This window comes from Colossoma macropomum, unplaced genomic scaffold (assembly GCF_904425465.1).
Source record: "Colossoma macropomum unplaced genomic scaffold, Colossoma_macropomum, whole genome shotgun sequence".
Classification (NCBI taxonomy): Eukaryota; Metazoa; Chordata; class Actinopteri; order Characiformes; family Serrasalmidae; genus Colossoma; species Colossoma macropomum.
Window position 1 is genome coordinate 13,330,537 of NW_023494788.1, and position 17,323 is coordinate 13,347,859.

Below are 17,323 nucleotides of genomic sequence, written 5' to 3' on the forward strand. Positions count from 1 at the left end.
AATAATAATAATAATAATGTTATTATTATTGTTGTTGTAGTTACAAAAACAAATACATAAATTAAATATATGCATGTAGTCATGATTATGTTCTTACTTATATAATATCTGTATTAATCTATGATTTAAATACACATTATATTATATTATATTATATTATATTATAGTGGCCCCAATCTAATGACAATGACATACAGCAAAACAAGATAAAACTGAAATTATTAGTATCATTATTATCATCGTTGTTGTTGTTGTTGTCACAAAAACAAAGATATAAATAAAATATATTTATGTAGTCATGACGTTGCATTCCTACCTATACAATATCTGAATTAGTCTAGAATTTAAAACCCCATTGTGTTAAATATATTTGATCAAATACGAAATACAATAATACTAAAAAATGACATAAACCCGACTGTGCCGCTAGATGGCGTCATATCATAACTGCTCAGAAACGTATTAATATTCCGCTTTCGCTCTCGGTTCGCTGCAGAGTCATAAAGGAACTGGACGGAGTGACAGCTGGGCGTTATTAAATTTACAACCTAAAGGAGGTACGGTGTGTCTTTTCACATTACACATGCAGAACCTGTCTAATACTGCAGCCAGTGGTTTGTCCTTAGCTGTCTTTTTAAATGTGTAAGTACAGTTTTACGTTAGCATGTCACTTTGGTAGCTTAGCTACAAGCTTAGTAGTTTTAGCAAGTTAGCTAGGTTAGCTATGTTTACTTTTGTTGTTGTTGTTGTAACTACGGAAGGTTACACCACAGATATAATCTATGCCTGAGATGTTCGTAGTATAAAACCAGTCCTAACGTTACTTGCTTGTTCCACTGGTTACCGTGACTGAAATAGTGCAGATTGCGCACATATACGCTGCTGTAAAAGACGTTAGCTGAGATTATTTTAATCCGTCGTAATGCTGTTGAATAGTAACGGAAGTCTCGTTGTGTTCTCATTTTCGTTCCAGGTTTGGGCTGTGAAGGCAGCTTGGCGTTCTTGATACTGACAGCTCGACTCTTTATGTTAGCTGTTTGTAGTGGCAGTTTTATATTATGACAATGTGTGCCTGGCTCTGTTTTTACACTCATTAAATCGTAGACCGTAGACGATGACTTACTCACTGTCAGAAACAGATGATTGGCCAGAAGCGTTGGAGGAACACCAGCGATTTAGGGTTTCACATTTACTAGGTATTCTCCATTCTAGAAATCCTCACCTGATTAGTCTGTATCTTCAGCATTCCCTGATTGTCTAAGGCAAACTTGCATAACTGCACGTCTAGCAAGGTCTCCCTCTCTCTCTCTCTCTCTCTCTCTCTCTCTCTCTCTCTCTCTCTCTCTCTCTCTCTCTCTCTCTCTCTCTCTCTCTCTAACGGCTCAGGTTTGCCAAAGGTAGAGATAAGGCATTGAGAGACAGATGAGCACAATGAGCTAACCCAAATATTTAATGTGCTTTGCTGAGTGTCGTTTTATGCACTTTTGTTCTCTTCCACTATTCCAGTTTATTTTTTCTTATTGTATTTTAACTCCCTAACATACGGCACCATTTTTTAAATCATTTACATATAATCTTCTCTGACATATCACAATCATGGAGGTTACGCCTTCTAACCCCAACTCTTCCTTGCCACCACCACCTTTCCCAATAAGTCCAGCTATGGCTCCATCTGTACAACTCGGCGTCACCATAGTTTATACATGTCTCTACGGAAGTTTGTTCTTGATAGTGTATGTTCAGCTTTGGCTGTTATTTCTGTACCGCCATAAAAGGTGGTCCTACCAGAGTGCTTTTCTTTTCCTCTGCCTGTTCTGGGCGGCCCTTCGTACTACACTTTTTTCCTTTTACTTTGGTAATGCTCTTGCGGCCAACCACCTTCCCACTCCAATCTACTGGCTCCTCTACTGTTGTCCTGTGTGCCTGCAGTTCTTCACTTTGAGCCTCATCAATCTGTACTTTACCCAGGTAAGGTATCTGAGAGCTAGATTTAGGCCAGTACATGGTCAGTTTTCAGTTCTTTTACCTTATGCTCTTTATTTTGTCTTATTCCAACAGGTTTTGCTCAAAGTTAGAGGATTATTCAAGATGGAACGCAGTAAAGGATTGTGAGTAATTTTGTTCTTATTTTGATGTTGAGTTATTAAATGTCGAGACCAAATGTTACAGATGTTTAAGGGATCTGTTAAAAACATTTGTCTTTTTTCTCAGGTGGGTGGCTCGTTGTGTGTACGCAGCCATGAGTGCTGTCTTCTTATGCGTCAATGTGGTTTGCGCCAGCCTTGGGGAGCGAGGAGGCACAGGTGGAGTTGGAAACAAAACCTGGAGGCTGGTTCTGATCCGAGTGCTGGTGAACGACTTGCTTTTCATTGCAGAGGCCGTGTGTCTGGCCACTTCCCTCCTTCTCCTGACCCGATTCTCTCCGTCCACCAGCCCTTATCTACACAGCAAGGTATCCTGCAAATCTGAATTAATCATCATCATCATATCATGCATGTAAAATGTTATGTTCAAGGCCCAGCCAGGAATTGCTGTACTAGTGAAAAGGTTGAGCAGGCATGCCTCACAAAGCTAGATTCCTGGTTTAACAATTTACAAATTTTATTAATTATTAATTCTGTATATATATATATATATATATATATATATATATATATAGATATATAGATATAGATATATAGATATAGATATATAGATAGATAGATAGATAGATATCAACAGTATATAGCAGCTGTTAATTCACTGTGTTATAACTCCATCTAAACCTTAATTAACAGAAAAAGTTGTTAACTGCTGCCATAAAACGAGTTAACTGGTTGCATTTGATAGGTTTTGTGAAGCTTAAACTTAGTCAGGAACTAAGTTTCTAATGTATTTAGAAGCCTAGAATGAATTTCTAACTAGTGAAAGTGCATAGTGAGAAATGCCCCAATATTAATTCTAAGTTTAGTAACGGAGAGCATGGCCAGTGTACACATACTGTACGTTTTTTTACAGAACTTTTGTTATTAATTTTCAAAATACCTACTGGAGCACTAAAAACTTTAAGTAGTTAAGATTAATTTTGATGAATGTGGATCATGATCTTGAAATGTTCAACCCCTTTTCTTCAGTTTCTTTACTGACTGTAGAACAAAAACGTCTATGATTTGCTGTGCCACAACATTTGCTGTGCCACTGGCTCCCACGCAAGTGTAATAGATCCACCACCAAGTTTAACAGTCAGCAGGTGTTATTTTCTTGAAATGTTTTTCCTTTTTATCTCCAAACATAACATCAGTGATTGTAGCTAAAGAGATCAATTTTTGTTACATCAGACCACATAACTTGATCATTTAAGCCAGATAGCCTCTGGCTTATCTAGTCTAGGGGTTGTTTTGCTTTCTTCAGACATTGATTTTAAGTTAAGGTTTCCTTTGATGACCCTCCTATGTAGATGATGTTCGTCCAACAGCACTGGACAGTGCATCACTGCCTGTGTCAGCAGAATCTTCTTGTAGGTCCTTGGCAGTGATTTGGGAGTTTTGCTTTGCATACATGACTAGTCTATGAACACTTCTATCAGAGATTTTTCTTGGCCTTCTAGATCTTGTCTTTAAGAGTTCTCTTTAACTTTCATTTCTTAGTGACAATTTAGACAGTGAAAACTGTAAGCAGGAAGTTAGACATCTTTTTATAGTCTTCTCTTGGTTTGTATAAGCCAATTATCTTTAGTTTCAGATCCTCAGTGAAGTGCTTGATGAGCCTGTGAATGTTGAGTATAAGTACAATACCTTCAGAAGTTTAAAAGTGTCAAATAATTTAATAAACTCTGGAACTGTCTGCACCTTACTTGGATTAATTCCTAATGAGCCAAATAAACTCTCAAAAATTACCTTAAAAAAGACCTTAAAAATGTAGTAGTAGAGCAACTGAAAGGATATTCGGACTTATACCACATTTTATATATTATTTTTTCCAGTGTGTTAAATGTAGCGATTCAATAGGAATTGTCCATTAAAATGTTCAGAAATATGTCATGTTAGTTTAAGGTTGTTTAATGCAGATGGGTTGTTAACTTACTTCCACTTATGTGTAATTTGACCAGGGATGTCCACATTTTCACTTACAATTGTATATACATTATCTGTAGACATCTGTTTTCTCTTTTGTTACAGGGGACCACTGTTTGCCGGACTGCAGTGTTGGGAGCTGGTGTAATCTTGCTTTTCTTGAGTAGAGCATGCTATAACCTTACTGTGCTCATCCTGTCCCAAAATCACAAGGTAGCATCCTTTGGCTTTGACTGGTACAACATCTCAGATCAGGTATGAAGCTTGACAGAGATCTAAGATATCAGAGATGATGGAAATGTACTCTAATGCATATATCAGTATATAAAGTTAATGTGTAATCCTGTTTCTCTGAAGGCTGATCTTCGTAGTGAACTTGGAGACACAGGCTATATCGTGTTTGGGGCTATACTTTTCATATGGGAGCTTCTACCTACCAGCCTCCTCATTCTGATATTCAGAGTACCACGTCCTCCCCAAGAAGCGGTTAGCTTTTTGTCTGTTAAAAGAAACTGTATCTTGGCACATTGCTTTTTGTTTGATGTTTAGTGATGGGTTTTTTTCCCTTATGTTGTTCCAGAGCTGCAGTCCAGCTATTAACACAAGGGGCCCACGTTCTTATTTCTTTGATGACCCACGGGGGATGGATGGCGACACTGGTGCTACATGGTCACACAGCCTGCGTCCTAATAACAGGTATCTCAACAGTTGGTGGATATTTATTTTCATAAAAAAAACGCTCGGTCCAAAAAAGCTTCAAAGGCTGTCTTTGAGTACTTCCTCAAATAGAAGAAACTTTGTACCTTTAAGTTTTGACATGATTATGGGTGAAATGTTTCCACCTCTAAGGATACATAGCAACTTGAAAGTTTTTTTTTCCACTATCTTAACGTTTTGGTTATGAACTTCATTGAAGGCAAACATGATTAGAACCAACTCTTTCTATTTCTAACAGCTGGTTTGGCTCCACTGAGACAACTCCACTCCTCTTCAATAGGACAGAGCAGACCAGCCAGCATCACTCCCTCTACTCGACTCCACAGAACTGAGCTCTTCACAAGGGATTTTAGGGATTTGACTCTGATTATTCTCAGGCAGTACTGCGTCAGTACCTCGTCCTGTGGAGACCAATAGGTATTATTTGCACTGACGCTTTGTACTCAGGCTTGCACATTGTATTTTTTTTTAACTGTTAACAGAACTAAAAGAAATCCTTGTGACTTAATACATGTACCGTTTAAGGGGATTTGCAGGCTCTACCCTGTTTACATAAATAAGGACCAATACATTGCTATTTTTTCACTTATATAAACTTTTGATATTGGTTAAAATAATGGAGCATTAGTGGAACTGACTCCTACTTTATCAACTAATATGTCTTTCTCTTGGTTTCAGAAAACTGACAAATGTGAATCAATGAATATTTGTTAAATTTAAATGTTCTTAAAGGGAAGTGTAAGGGACTATGATCCACTTATTTTTCTGTATATTTTATTAATAATTTAACTGCATTGTTTGCATTATAATGGATTCCACAAAAGACTTTAGATTGTATTTTTCCTACATTGTAGAAAAGTAAAGCGCAAAGGAAAAAAAACACTGACATGAACAGTTTATTCTGCAGTATGTACAGATTCTCCTATTAAAACACTTTATACAGTATGTACACATACGTTAATTTACTCTGCCATGTTATGTATGATTTCCCCTCTCATAGCAAAATTCAGATCTAAAGAAAATAAGAGCTAGAAATGATCAAAAGCACAAAGAATGAAAAAAAATATCCACCTGTAAGGACAGATGGCAAATCCAAAAATCATCCTCCTATTTCAATACTCATTCTCTGTGATGGGTTTCAAGGAAAAAGACCATATTCAGAGTCTTAAGTGAGGAAAAACAAATGAACTATGTAGTTTAATGAATGAATTGACCTCTGGTATGTCTTAGATTACTGATTCTGCACTGTACTCAGGAGCTGGTCTTCTATCTGAGAATCTCCCTTACACTTTATTCAAATTATCTTTGAAACTTACTCAACATGCTGACTCGATATCTTAAATAACACATAAGAGCCCCTCAGGAAACAATCTGATCTCATACACCCAAAGTGCCAAAGGAAGGGTGTATGAGATGTGTTTCTAGTATAAGAAGTCCTTTCTGAAGCGCCATGCTTGGTTCACTGGATGAATAATCAGTGGTCAGGAGGCGGCGTGGTCTCTAGCTTGCGCAGACGTCTTCGTCTTAGCTCTGCAGCGTTGGGCTCTCCGTCATCCTCTCCTCCCTCTTCCTCCTTCTTCTCTTCCTTCTCAGCAGCTGTGGTTGAGTTTGGCTGAGAAAAGCCTGTTGCTCCATTCACAGGACCAACTACAGAGAGGAAAAAAGACAACTTAAACTCACATCCAAAGATTTATCATTATAGATCTCTCTCTCTCTCTCTCTCTCTGTCTGTCTGTCTGTCTCTCTCTGTATGTCTCTCTCCTTCTCTCCCTCTCTTCCTCTCTCCCCCTCTCTCTCCCCCTCTCTCTCTCCCCCTCTCTCTCTCCCCCTCTCTCTCTCCCCCCTCTCTCTCTCCCCCTCTCTCTCCCCCTCTCTCTCCCTCTCTCTCTCTCTCCCCTCTCTCTCCCCCTCTCTCTCCCTCTCTCTCTCCCCCTCTCTCTCCCCCTCTCTCTCCCCCTCTCTCTCCCTCTCTCTCTCTCCCCCTCTCTCTCCCTCTCTCTCTCTCCCCCTCTCTCTCCCTCTCTCTCTCTCCCCCTCTCTCTCCCTCTCTCTCTCTCCCCCTCTCTCTCCCCCTCTCTCACACACACACACACACACACACACACACACACACACACACACACACACACACACAAAGCCGCTTATCCTCCTAGGTCGCTGGAGCCTATCCCAGCAGTCACTGGCGGGGAAGGCAGGAAACACCATGGAGAGTCCGCCAGTCCATCACAGGGCAGAGACACAGACATACACACACTTTCACACCGAGGGGCAATTTAACATCTCCAGGAAACCGGAGCTACCCACTGCGCCACCGTACCACCCTTATAGATCAGCACTACTGAAATATAAGATCCAACTATTTTGTTGTCACTCACTAGTTTGTGCACCACTCTCCTGGCTAGAGGCCTCAGTATCGCCTGCTGAGGCAGATGACTCAGTTCTCCCTGATCCGCTGACCTCGCCAGGGCTGCTTTCTGACCGAGGAGGGCTAGAGAGTAGAAGGGGAAATGAAAGAACATGAGGAAATACTTGATTAGTGAGTGAGTTAGTGTGTAGCATTGCAGCAATGGACATAATTTAAATTCCAGCAAAAAGGTCAATGGGAACTACCAGCAACAAGTGTGAATTCCCCATTGTCAGAGATAGTTTACCTGAGCGTGGCAACAGTGGTGAGGTAGTGGTGGATGTTGAGCATGGCAGCGTCCAGCAGTGTGTGAATATTATGAAGGCACTGTAGCCTAGCCTCCAGACCTCGCCGGCCCTCCTGCTCCAGTTCCCTCAGCTCTTCCTCAGACATTGTCGATAGAGACGCCGGAGGAGGAGGCATGGACGACACTAACAGCCAAGACAAGCACAATTAAGCATAAAATCTATGAAAATAAACATGTTACTTCAGATAATTTACCCATTTCTCAAGCAGGGACGGGTGCATACTGCAAGGATCAATGGATATATGGATATCCAAACTTAGCGTTTCTTTACTATTTTGGCTGTGTCACCAATCAGAAAAAAGTGCCTGAATGTGTGTCTTGTGTTAATATGTTAATGTTTGCACAGCTTACATGCACGTGCACTAGGGGCCGGAGATGCACAAATATATAAAATGTTTTTTATATATTTTTCACAGGCCACATTACATTATTTTTTCCACTACACTGAAGTCAGAAAATACAATTATTAGTTGTGCTAATTGTACTTATTTTCACCTAGATCAAATCAACAAAACATGTAATTTGATCAGCGGTGCCAAAATGTTTGCATAGGACTGTAAATGAGTTCTCCGACAGAACATTTTCAGTGCCTGCCATGCCATCCTCTAAGAAAATATACAAACATAAAATCACATCCCCTAGAATCATTTGAGTGCGCACAACAAAAGCCCTCCACTTTACTCTAATAGGATGCATCAACATGCCTCATTGACAGTAGCGTCCATGAAAAATTATGCATGAGAGACCCTGAAAAACACAGTGGGGCATACTGGCGATTTAAAATTTTTCAAATTCCATTTTTCAATACATATTACAGTCCTATACTATTTGGTATTTAAATAAGCTAAAAATGGCTACCATATGGCATCTTATTCCTTATACTTTTTCTTGTTGTGATATTTGAATACGATTCATTTGAAAATGTGGATATTCAAATAGCAAATATGGTAAAAAGCTTGTCCCCACAAGGTAAAAAACAGGTTGTCACAACTGCCAGAATTTGTTTTGTGACCAGAGTAAGGTAGGTAATGATGTATTGCTGAAGCTGGATGCTGTCATACTCACTAAAGGGTGGAGGTGGAGGCATGGGCAGCCATGGTGCAGACGGGAAAGGTGGGGGCATGGAAAAGGGGAATCCAGGCACTGCAGCTGCAGGAGCAGTGGTGGCATCATCTGTACTGGGCTGACTTGAGCTACTAGCTCCTGCATCTGCAGAATGAAATGAAAGTATTCGATTACAGTGAAGTGGGTAAAAGAAAAAAAAAACATTTATCTTTTCCTGCTTCGCACTCAGGGAGAGAACCAAGATCTAATGAAGTAATAACTTTTAGATAATGTAATAATTTGTTTAGAAAAAAATAATAATAATAATCATATTTGTTCTGTGCTGGAGCCTTGAATGCCCTGAATGACTCAGACTGGTCAGCTGATAACTACAATTATATAGTTTGAGACTACAATTATAATCTGTCATGCATGAGTGTAACGCTTAGTTCACTCTAAAGATGTTAGCCCTGTTCCTTACAGCTAATGGAATTAGCTTAATAACTCTAAAATAAGCTTAGTCTGACTAACACATGAGCACTCTAATGATAAATGGAACATATTTATAATTTATGTTTGCTTGTACAAACTAGCATATTTTAAATATTAGAAAGTTTAACGATAACATAAATTGCTCATTAAAAAGTGTTTAACCAAGCTTGCAGGTTTCATCAGTAAGCCAAATATGAGAACACAGGCTTGGATTGGATTAAACCTTATTATCAAGAGATAATGCTCACCTGCCCCTGGAGTCTGGGTTGCATCTGCACTGGTCTGTGGAGTGCTGTTAGCAGCTTGAGCACCTGGCGGACCAGCAGGGGGTGCAGCACCAGGGAAGGGACCCCAAAAAGGGAAGAGACCTGGGGGGAAGTGTGGCATCATACCTGGCGCAACTGAAGGGAACAGACTCAAAAGTCAGAAGAGAATATACTGCTGAACAGTATTAAACCAAAATGTTATGTCAATGACACTTGTAAGGTTTGCTGTGGATGGCAGGTGTTTACCATTAGCAGCTTGGGGTGCAGGAGCATTAGCTGGGGCTGCAGGGGCTGCAGGAGCTGCTGGAGCAGCTGGAGTAGGAGTTGGATTGGGCTGTGATGCTCGCAGAACATCCATACGACAGGTTGGACATGTCTGCTGCCTCTGGAACCAAGAGCGAAGGCAACTGCAACACAGACAAATGAGTCATGGATTATAATAGTTATAATAGTAATGGACTAGTCTCAGAGAGCCAAATGTGATCTCAGAATAGAAATAAATACAGGTCTGGGGACAACTTGTTAACAAGAGTACACCACCTCTGAAACCCACCCCAAAATTTTCTATTCCGTGATCTTTTATCGTATGGAATACAAGCGATAACAAAAGCAAAACAACGTTTATTCTTCAAAATGAATGTTTCAAGAACGCTGATTTAGTTTTGTAAGAGGTGTGCAAGATGCTCAAGTATAAAGTATAGTCTGGCTTTACGGAACTGTTTTTTCTCCCCCTTGCAACAGTTTTTTTTGGGGACTTTATTTTCATTCATGCTATCTTATGTCCATAGACTAACAACAGGCTTGTTGTCTGTCAGACAGTGTTTATGTGCACACTGTCACCCAGTACATTGGGCTCCACTTTTACAAGGCATTGGCTTGGTTTAGAATTCTATTTATTTATTTCCATTCCAAATAACTCTAAGTTCCCACCCAAATTAGCCCAAAATTACTCCTGGTTATCCATAGATGTTCATATCTGGCCAAATGAGGTAATGTATGTAAGAACCATATGCTGTAGGTACAAAAATTAAATAAAAAAAAAAAACAGACTGGAACCTTGAGTGAAAGATGTGGTTGCAGGGCAGTTTCTTGGCTCCAGTAACCATCTCCTCTCGACAGATGATGCATACATTGTCAGAGGCTTGCAAGTCCTCAGGAGTGGCATCTGGATAGCTGCAAAAATTACCAAGCTATGAGTGGCTGAGTAAGTTGATTTCAGACACAAACAGATGTTGTGTGTAATTAACACAGACTCATGAAGCATTTTAAGATAATCACTCACAGAGTGTTCATGTTGCGAATGGCTCGTCGAGACATTATTGCATCCGTCACAGCCTTCTTAAATTGCCTGAAGGAGGGGGAAAAAAAGAATTTTCTGAATGAATCAGGAAAAAGATGTCCAACAGTATATCAGCATAACAGTAAAGCCTTATTCTCTCACCTCATTGCAAGATACATAGGCCGAATGGCAAACAGGGGGAAGGTGTGCACTTTGATCATTATTGTCATGAACGCCATGTACAACAGCACTTTGATGAAACCTGAAGTTTAGAAATGAGACCAATGTGTGAGAGAAGTGCTGTTTTTACATGCAATTATATTCAAGGGAGAATTAATCCTACCTGTGAAGAGCTCCGTATAGAGCATATAGACGGCTTTATTTTCCCATGGGTTCTCACTCTGTAGGTCGATTGTATGCAAGGTGTACTTAATGAAGGTGGTGAGAACCATGGTCATAAGAATTGCATACTGAAAGAGAAAGGTGTCAGAGAGTACGAGAAAGTGAGAAAAAAAAAAGCAAGAAAAAGCAAGTGTGAAATAATGAGTGAATAATAACTTTCTGGTATAGATTTTACAGTGATATATTAGGATTGTCAGTGATGTTCTGACAATATTCTAAAACATTTTTAATTCTCTAAATTGTTGTTGCATAGATCTATGAAATATTACTGTTTATCTTCAGATGTACACAATACGCTTATCAAAGACTCAAGTCAAGACGCAGCCCTTGGTAAACACAAGCAATGATCACCTCGAATCCAAAGACCAGCTGCACTGAGGCTCCTCTTGTAATAATGCTATGGCAGGCGTGATTGACAAATAAGAAATCTAGTACTCCCAGCAAAACCATTAAGGCTGTACGGGGGGGGAAAGAGGTAATGTCAGCACAAAAAAAAACTGCAAAACATGATGCAATATTAAGACATGCTTTCCATATAAGGTCGTAAAGCATTGCCTACAACTCTAAGAGCAGGTGCAGCCTCAAAATTTGCATATGTTCAAAATAGATAATGCAAAGCCCGTGCTCTTGGGGCACAGTTCATTGTTGTTTCATGTTGTGTAAGTACGAAAGTTACTGTCATCTGAAACAGTTACAACTGCATCTGATGGATCAATACAAGCATCTGTAAGCAGACTACTGTTCAAAGTCATCAGAAAGAGCAAACTATATGATTTAAACTGTTACAGACACAATCTATACTTACAGACAACTCTAAAATGAAAGACCCATGAGATATCTGGACTCCTTTCCATCTTAAAAAAATAAAAAGACCATATCAAGATACAAGCAATTTTAAATCAGTGTTTTAAAAAGTGACAACATTGTATTTACTCACAAAGTCCACTCTGTCTTCAGCCAGCCAATGGAAGCACTTAAGGAAGAGCAGCAAAGTGAAGAGGGCCACAAAACGAGGGGAAAAGTCATCCCTGAACACTGTAAAGGCTAAGCAGGTCTCCGTCACTGCGTACCAAGAACGCTCAATCAGGTGCTAAGGGATATAAAGACATGCAATATAGGAGCAATGAGAAATACAAAGCTAGTCAAATCAAAGTTTATTTATATAGCACTTTTTACAACAGGCATGGTCACAAAGCAGCTTTACAGAAAAAAAAGCCCAGAGCACAGATGTTTAGAACATCCTTAAACCTCCAGACAGAACCCACTTTACACAACACACATACCTCCATCTCTGCAGCTCTCAACTGTCCAAAAAAGACCTTTCGCATAAACTTTCCCAGCAGAAAAACCAACACAAATGCCTGGATATATAAAACCTGACAAAAAGACCAAACAGTGTACGTTACCAATACATGCAGAGCAATGTAGGTAATACACAAAATTACAGACCATTTTTACACCATTTCGCTTTACTTGTCTGTTTTTCTGACATCAAAATTGAGATACATAAACAGCCACCAACAGAAGTAAATTGCTGTTCTTCAGTCAAACCCATACATCCTCTTGGTATTTAGGAGTTCCACTGATTCTAATTACTGCTCACTTAAAAGTAGATTCAAATGAAATACATTATTTTAAGCTATTCTCCAGCTTTAACTAGATTCACAAAGCTGCTAAGTAATACTCACTAACCTGTCAGGCTAAAAGCAAAAGTAAAATTATACATGCCAAGGAGAGGCTGGTTCTTTCATGCTTTCAGTTTTGGTGCTGTATCAGTCTTGACATTCCAAGCAAGCAAAAATCCCTGCATTTCTACTATAAAGTATGTCATAAAATACAGGCTAATGAACAATAAAATGGACTTACTGCCATACTAGGGCTGCTTTTGGTAAGGTATACCACTGTAGGGTAAAACTGGTGCTTAAGGAAATAGGCATGGGCGACCACCGCACCGGTCAGTGCCAGGCTGGTAGCCGTTACCAGAGCTGCTCGCACCATTTCTGCACTGCGTTAAAGAAGAAATACAAGATAAACAGCACACATACAAGTAAGTATTATCACAGTGAATCCATCAACGCACAAACAGTCACGGGGGCAATGATGTGTAGAACTATGAAATGGGTTGATTTGCTGATCATTATTATATATTTATTTATAAATTATTTGCAGGGTTTAGAATGGTGTGCATGCTGAACGTGTAACTCAGTGGCAAGCTTAGAGCAGCATATCCTGACTTCTTGTTTCAAAAGATGTGAACTGTAAATAGTCAATTTTGATCAAGACTCAATAAAGATCAAGCTAGGTTTGAACAATACAGGAAAAATATTAATTACAATTTTTCTGACTAACATTGTGACTTGTGTTTTCTATAAATACAGGTTCAGACCTGTATTTTTATTTATTATTATTATTTATTTTTTTTTTGCCAGGAAGACTAGAATATCCACCCTTTTCTAGCTTGAGGCTTGACCCCTCAGTGTAGTTTGCCAGACAGCCAGCAAGTTCAGAGGCTCTGTTTAATTAACTAGGTTAAACCTAAGACAACAACTTTGTTGACAATGTAGCCTATAACTGTAAAAAACGCAGCTCTTGCGATTTTGATATCAAAACGACTCGTCTTTCAGCACTGGATCAAACACAAAATACCGTTAGTCATTTACTTAACAGCTGTTCAGAGTTTAGAGGCCTGCCTGAAGAACTTTCCACGCCCACTTTGCCCAAGTAAGTGGTGAATCTGTAATTCGCCATTAAAACTAAGCCTACGGTTACGTGTTACTTTAATGCTTTTTGTACGGACCGCAAAAACAACGATAAACAGTTACACTGCCTAAAATGACAGCCCGCTAGCTTCAGACTGCTAAGTTCCAGCTGGTGTCTGAACATGTTAGCTAAGGCTAACGAGCTGAATGCTGTGAGGCAGAGCTGCTGCTGTAGGATTGGTCTGTTAGAGTGCTGTTTAAATGCTAATAAATAACTTAGCTAACGTTAGGCAATATGATAAAGCCTCGCACTGACATTAATGTCACTCTTTCTAAACTCCAACCTGCATGCAGTGGTATTTTAACTTCAGACTGAATTAGCCAAGCAGCTAGCTAGCCTGCTACCAAACGCAATGCCCTGCAGCGACATTTCTTGCTGGCTTTAGCTCTTGCATTGCAGTCAGACAGACTCAGACAGCTTACCCGACCGCTTCTCCACCACAGGGCAGCCAATGTAACGCAGCCGCCGCTGAGCGCTCTGTAACCGAACCGACCGAAGATGAAGGGCGAACAGCGACGAGCTGCACCTGTAACAAGGCAGAATCACACCTGCGTCTGTCCTTCCATCCAACAAAATGATTTTTCGACCCCCAAATATGTAAAACTAAAGGCTCGGCGCAGCTACTTCTCGATTACGTGTTTATTTTTCGCTTGTTCTACAAAAGGCCACCTCATTTCCGGCGTTGCCACTCCTGGGTGTCGACAGCTGGTGGTCTGACCAATCAACATCTCCACAGCAGAGACGACGTGTTTCCCTTTCTTTCAAATTAAAAGCTTTCTCAGACCGAATCTCAAACAGCTCCTCACTCCCTACATAGTGCTATACATAGTCATGAAATAGTGACTTCTACAGCCAAATTAAAAGTCCTCTAAAAATCCACTAGGACTGATTTGGGATTCAGCCACAATTTTATTTAGTTAAGCTTAAGAAGGACAAGGTCACGGGATGGTTTTAGAGAGGGGTGGGCGATACCACTCGTCTTCTTCTTCCATTCCCCATCAAAGACACATTCAGTTTAATAAAATTGCTTAAAGAAAACACTTGGTGTCAATAATTTAGTGTAAAAATTTTAATAAATGAATATAAATACATTCGATTTAACGGCCCACCTTTTGTTTTACAGTTCGGTATAAAGCCGCTCAGACATTCATTTGTATACCGAACTGGTTCTAAATTTGCTTCTACCAAGAGTTCAGTATTATTATCAATTTTGTAACACATATAGTAAGAAACTAGGCTGCTCACAACCATGTTTGTGAGCCATGGGCCACTTTTTCAGAGGCTGATTATCCAGTTGGAATTTGGCCTTTGTATTAATAAATTCATTACAAAGGCTTGTAAATCTGTGAATAAATACACATAGTTTGTTCCACTATATAAGCCATATCCACTAGATAATCCTGAAAAAGAGCCTTGAGCTAAGTTTGAGTTTCAGGCTGTTTAAAGGGAAATTCCACTGTTTTTTTTTTTTGTTTGTTTTTGTTTTTTTTCAATGAGTACATAATTAAATGGTAAATAAAGTCATTTAGTGTGATTTGAAATGATCTGTTCTAGAGAAACTTACCAAGTCAGAATTTAAAACACCTAAAAGCTCCCTCACAGAAAGTTACTACATTATATGGTTATAAATATGCCGCCTGATGTCTGAGACATTGTTTTACTGAAGTTTTGAGGTAAGGATTTGGCCTAAAAACATATATTTTTAAAAGCCATTCACGGTGAAGAGGTACATGGGCATTGTAAGGCAAATTAGTCTCCAAAGAATATTTTTTTTATTTTCAGTTTTACCACTATTTTGCCATGGTCAACATCACATATAAGAAAATGAGAAGACCCATGTACGTCCACTGGTCGTTTTAGATAGTAAATAAAACAGCAGTTTTTGCACTGTAGACAACGTGACCCCTGGTTCCGATCCCCACCACCACGGTAAAGAAATCAAAGTTGGCACTTTTCTCTACAGTGAATAATTTGACAAATCTTGACATTTTGAAAAACCGGTGGAATTCCCCTTTAAGACCAATCTTGGCCTAAATTTTAATGTATTTAATTTCAGTGGTCTTGAACTTATCTTAGTCTAGGTACTTTTGTTCTCGGCATTTGTGTCTTTTTGGGCCAGTAAAGACCAAGTTGGAGCAGCCCCAGCCCTTTTTTTACACTCGCAAACTAAAATACATATATATTTTGGATTGTTTTTATCCATGATCCACCCAAAGTACTCTGCAGTGCTCTAGGCCTTGCTTCCACCTTACTTGTTGGTGATGGCTTGAATTTTACTCCCTCTGGTCTCAGTCATTTGGACATGGCCGGTAAGCTTGCACAAAAAATTGGACACATTTTATCATTCGTCAAACATTCAGGTGTAAAACTGGGATGTTAAAGTGGTGACGTTTAAATGTATCTCTTCAGTGTAACCACTGTGCTGTTTGGTATCGTGTTCTGTTTTTAAAATAAATAATAAAAAATCCAAATACCAGTTTTCCAGTAGTTGTAATAGGGCCTACCTATCATTGATTATTGAGCAGGAATTGAACCACATGGTTTAAAGAGACTCAATAATATGCGTTATCCAAACTTTGTAAGTACATCCATAATAAATTACTCATAATAACTCTATATTGTTAAAATTTAAAAATATCCTATTTCTCCCCAGACAGTGCAAACTAAGCTGCTAAAACAGCCCGAGTTGTTTTAGAGATATCATGAAAACCAACATATTTACATACCTCCACCTTTTTAGTTTACAGTGGTTTAGCCCTGCCCATTAATGCTGAAGTTACAGGAAAGGAGCAGAACTGCTTTTTGAATGAGGCACACTACAGGGAAAACCAATCAGAAGAAAGGTTATTTGCATATCTCAGCCTTAAAGTCACAGTAACAAAAACAGCCTGTCAAATTCTAAGGCATAAAAGAGAGCGGCCCCCCAAGTAAAAATAAAAGTAGGATATTTAGTTATTAACTTACAGACATGTACCAACACTTTTACCACAATTATGAATGTCCTTTATTCTTGACAATAAACATGTCTCCAACATTTCCATGGGTTTTTCACTTAATTGACTAAATGAACAATAATATAGTATTTTTTTCAATTCTCAAAGTACAATCTGATTGTGTTTGAAAAACTATAGCTATGCAGATCTGTGTTGTTTTGTCTCAGTTCTCCAGCATATAGTATTTAAAATTAAACTGTGGCTATGAAGTCAAAAATGCAGAATTTATGATGGAAAATGTCACATAATTTTCTTCTGCTTAGTGTTGACATTTTGTATAGTTACACCTTCAATAACAGTCTAATTTATTTATTTTTTATTTATTCATTGATTACTTGTAATGTTCTTAATTTTATTTACAAGTAAATGTTGATTTTTTGACAAAAATGTTTATTACATTTTAAATGTATTACATACTGTATATGTGAGTTATATATGACCTACAATTTGTTCTGACAAAATTATTTGACCGTGTAGCATGTAGTTTTTGAAATTCTTAACTTTTAATGGAAGTTAATGTATTCCAAGTAATTTTGGACAGTTTCTATTTGCCCATTCATCATGAAATTTCAAACAATGTAAAAGACAGCTAGTAAAAGAAAAAATA

General features: G+C 38.8%; 2 protein-coding genes across 4 annotated transcripts; one reads left to right on the forward strand and one right to left on the reverse strand.

Moving 5' to 3' along the window:
* The first annotated feature begins 478 nt into the window (after nucleotides 1-478).
* On the forward strand, nucleotides 479-5,714 carry gpr137 (G protein-coupled receptor 137). 2 transcript variants are annotated; one of them, XM_036568536.1, is made up of 8 exons: nucleotides 479-557; nucleotides 974-1,968; nucleotides 2,059-2,108; nucleotides 2,212-2,452; nucleotides 4,158-4,307; nucleotides 4,410-4,538; nucleotides 4,633-4,748; nucleotides 5,008-5,714. In XM_036568536.1, the coding sequence occupies exons 2-8, from the start codon at nucleotides 1,597-1,599 to the stop codon at nucleotides 5,099-5,101; spliced, it is 1,152 nt and encodes a 383-aa protein (XP_036424429.1). In that variant the 5' UTR covers nucleotides 479-557; nucleotides 974-1,596; the 3' UTR covers nucleotides 5,102-5,714. The 2 variants fall into 2 exon arrangements, with proteins under 2 accessions (XP_036424429.1, XP_036424430.1); XM_036568537.1 differs by having other exon boundaries at nucleotides 526-642.
* syvn1 (synovial apoptosis inhibitor 1, synoviolin) lies at nucleotides 5,651-14,436 on the reverse strand. 2 transcript variants are annotated; one of them, XM_036568535.1, is made up of 16 exons: nucleotides 14,146-14,436; nucleotides 12,830-12,963; nucleotides 12,247-12,339; nucleotides 11,901-12,053; nucleotides 11,769-11,817; nucleotides 11,315-11,418; nucleotides 10,905-11,031; nucleotides 10,724-10,823; nucleotides 10,565-10,630; nucleotides 10,339-10,455; nucleotides 9,529-9,689; nucleotides 9,265-9,417; nucleotides 8,546-8,689; nucleotides 7,421-7,604; nucleotides 7,145-7,257; nucleotides 5,651-6,416 (listed from the first exon to the last, which is right to left on the reverse strand). In XM_036568535.1, exons 2-16 carry the CDS (start codon nucleotides 12,959-12,961, stop codon nucleotides 6,244-6,246), a joined length of 1,869 nt encoding a protein of 622 aa, XP_036424428.1. In that variant the 5' UTR covers nucleotides 12,962-12,963; nucleotides 14,146-14,436; the 3' UTR covers nucleotides 5,651-6,243. The 2 variants fall into 2 exon arrangements, with proteins under 2 accessions (XP_036424428.1, XP_036424427.1); XM_036568534.1 differs by having other exon boundaries at nucleotides 12,830-12,968.
* Nucleotides 14,437-17,323: the final 2,887 nt, after the last annotated feature.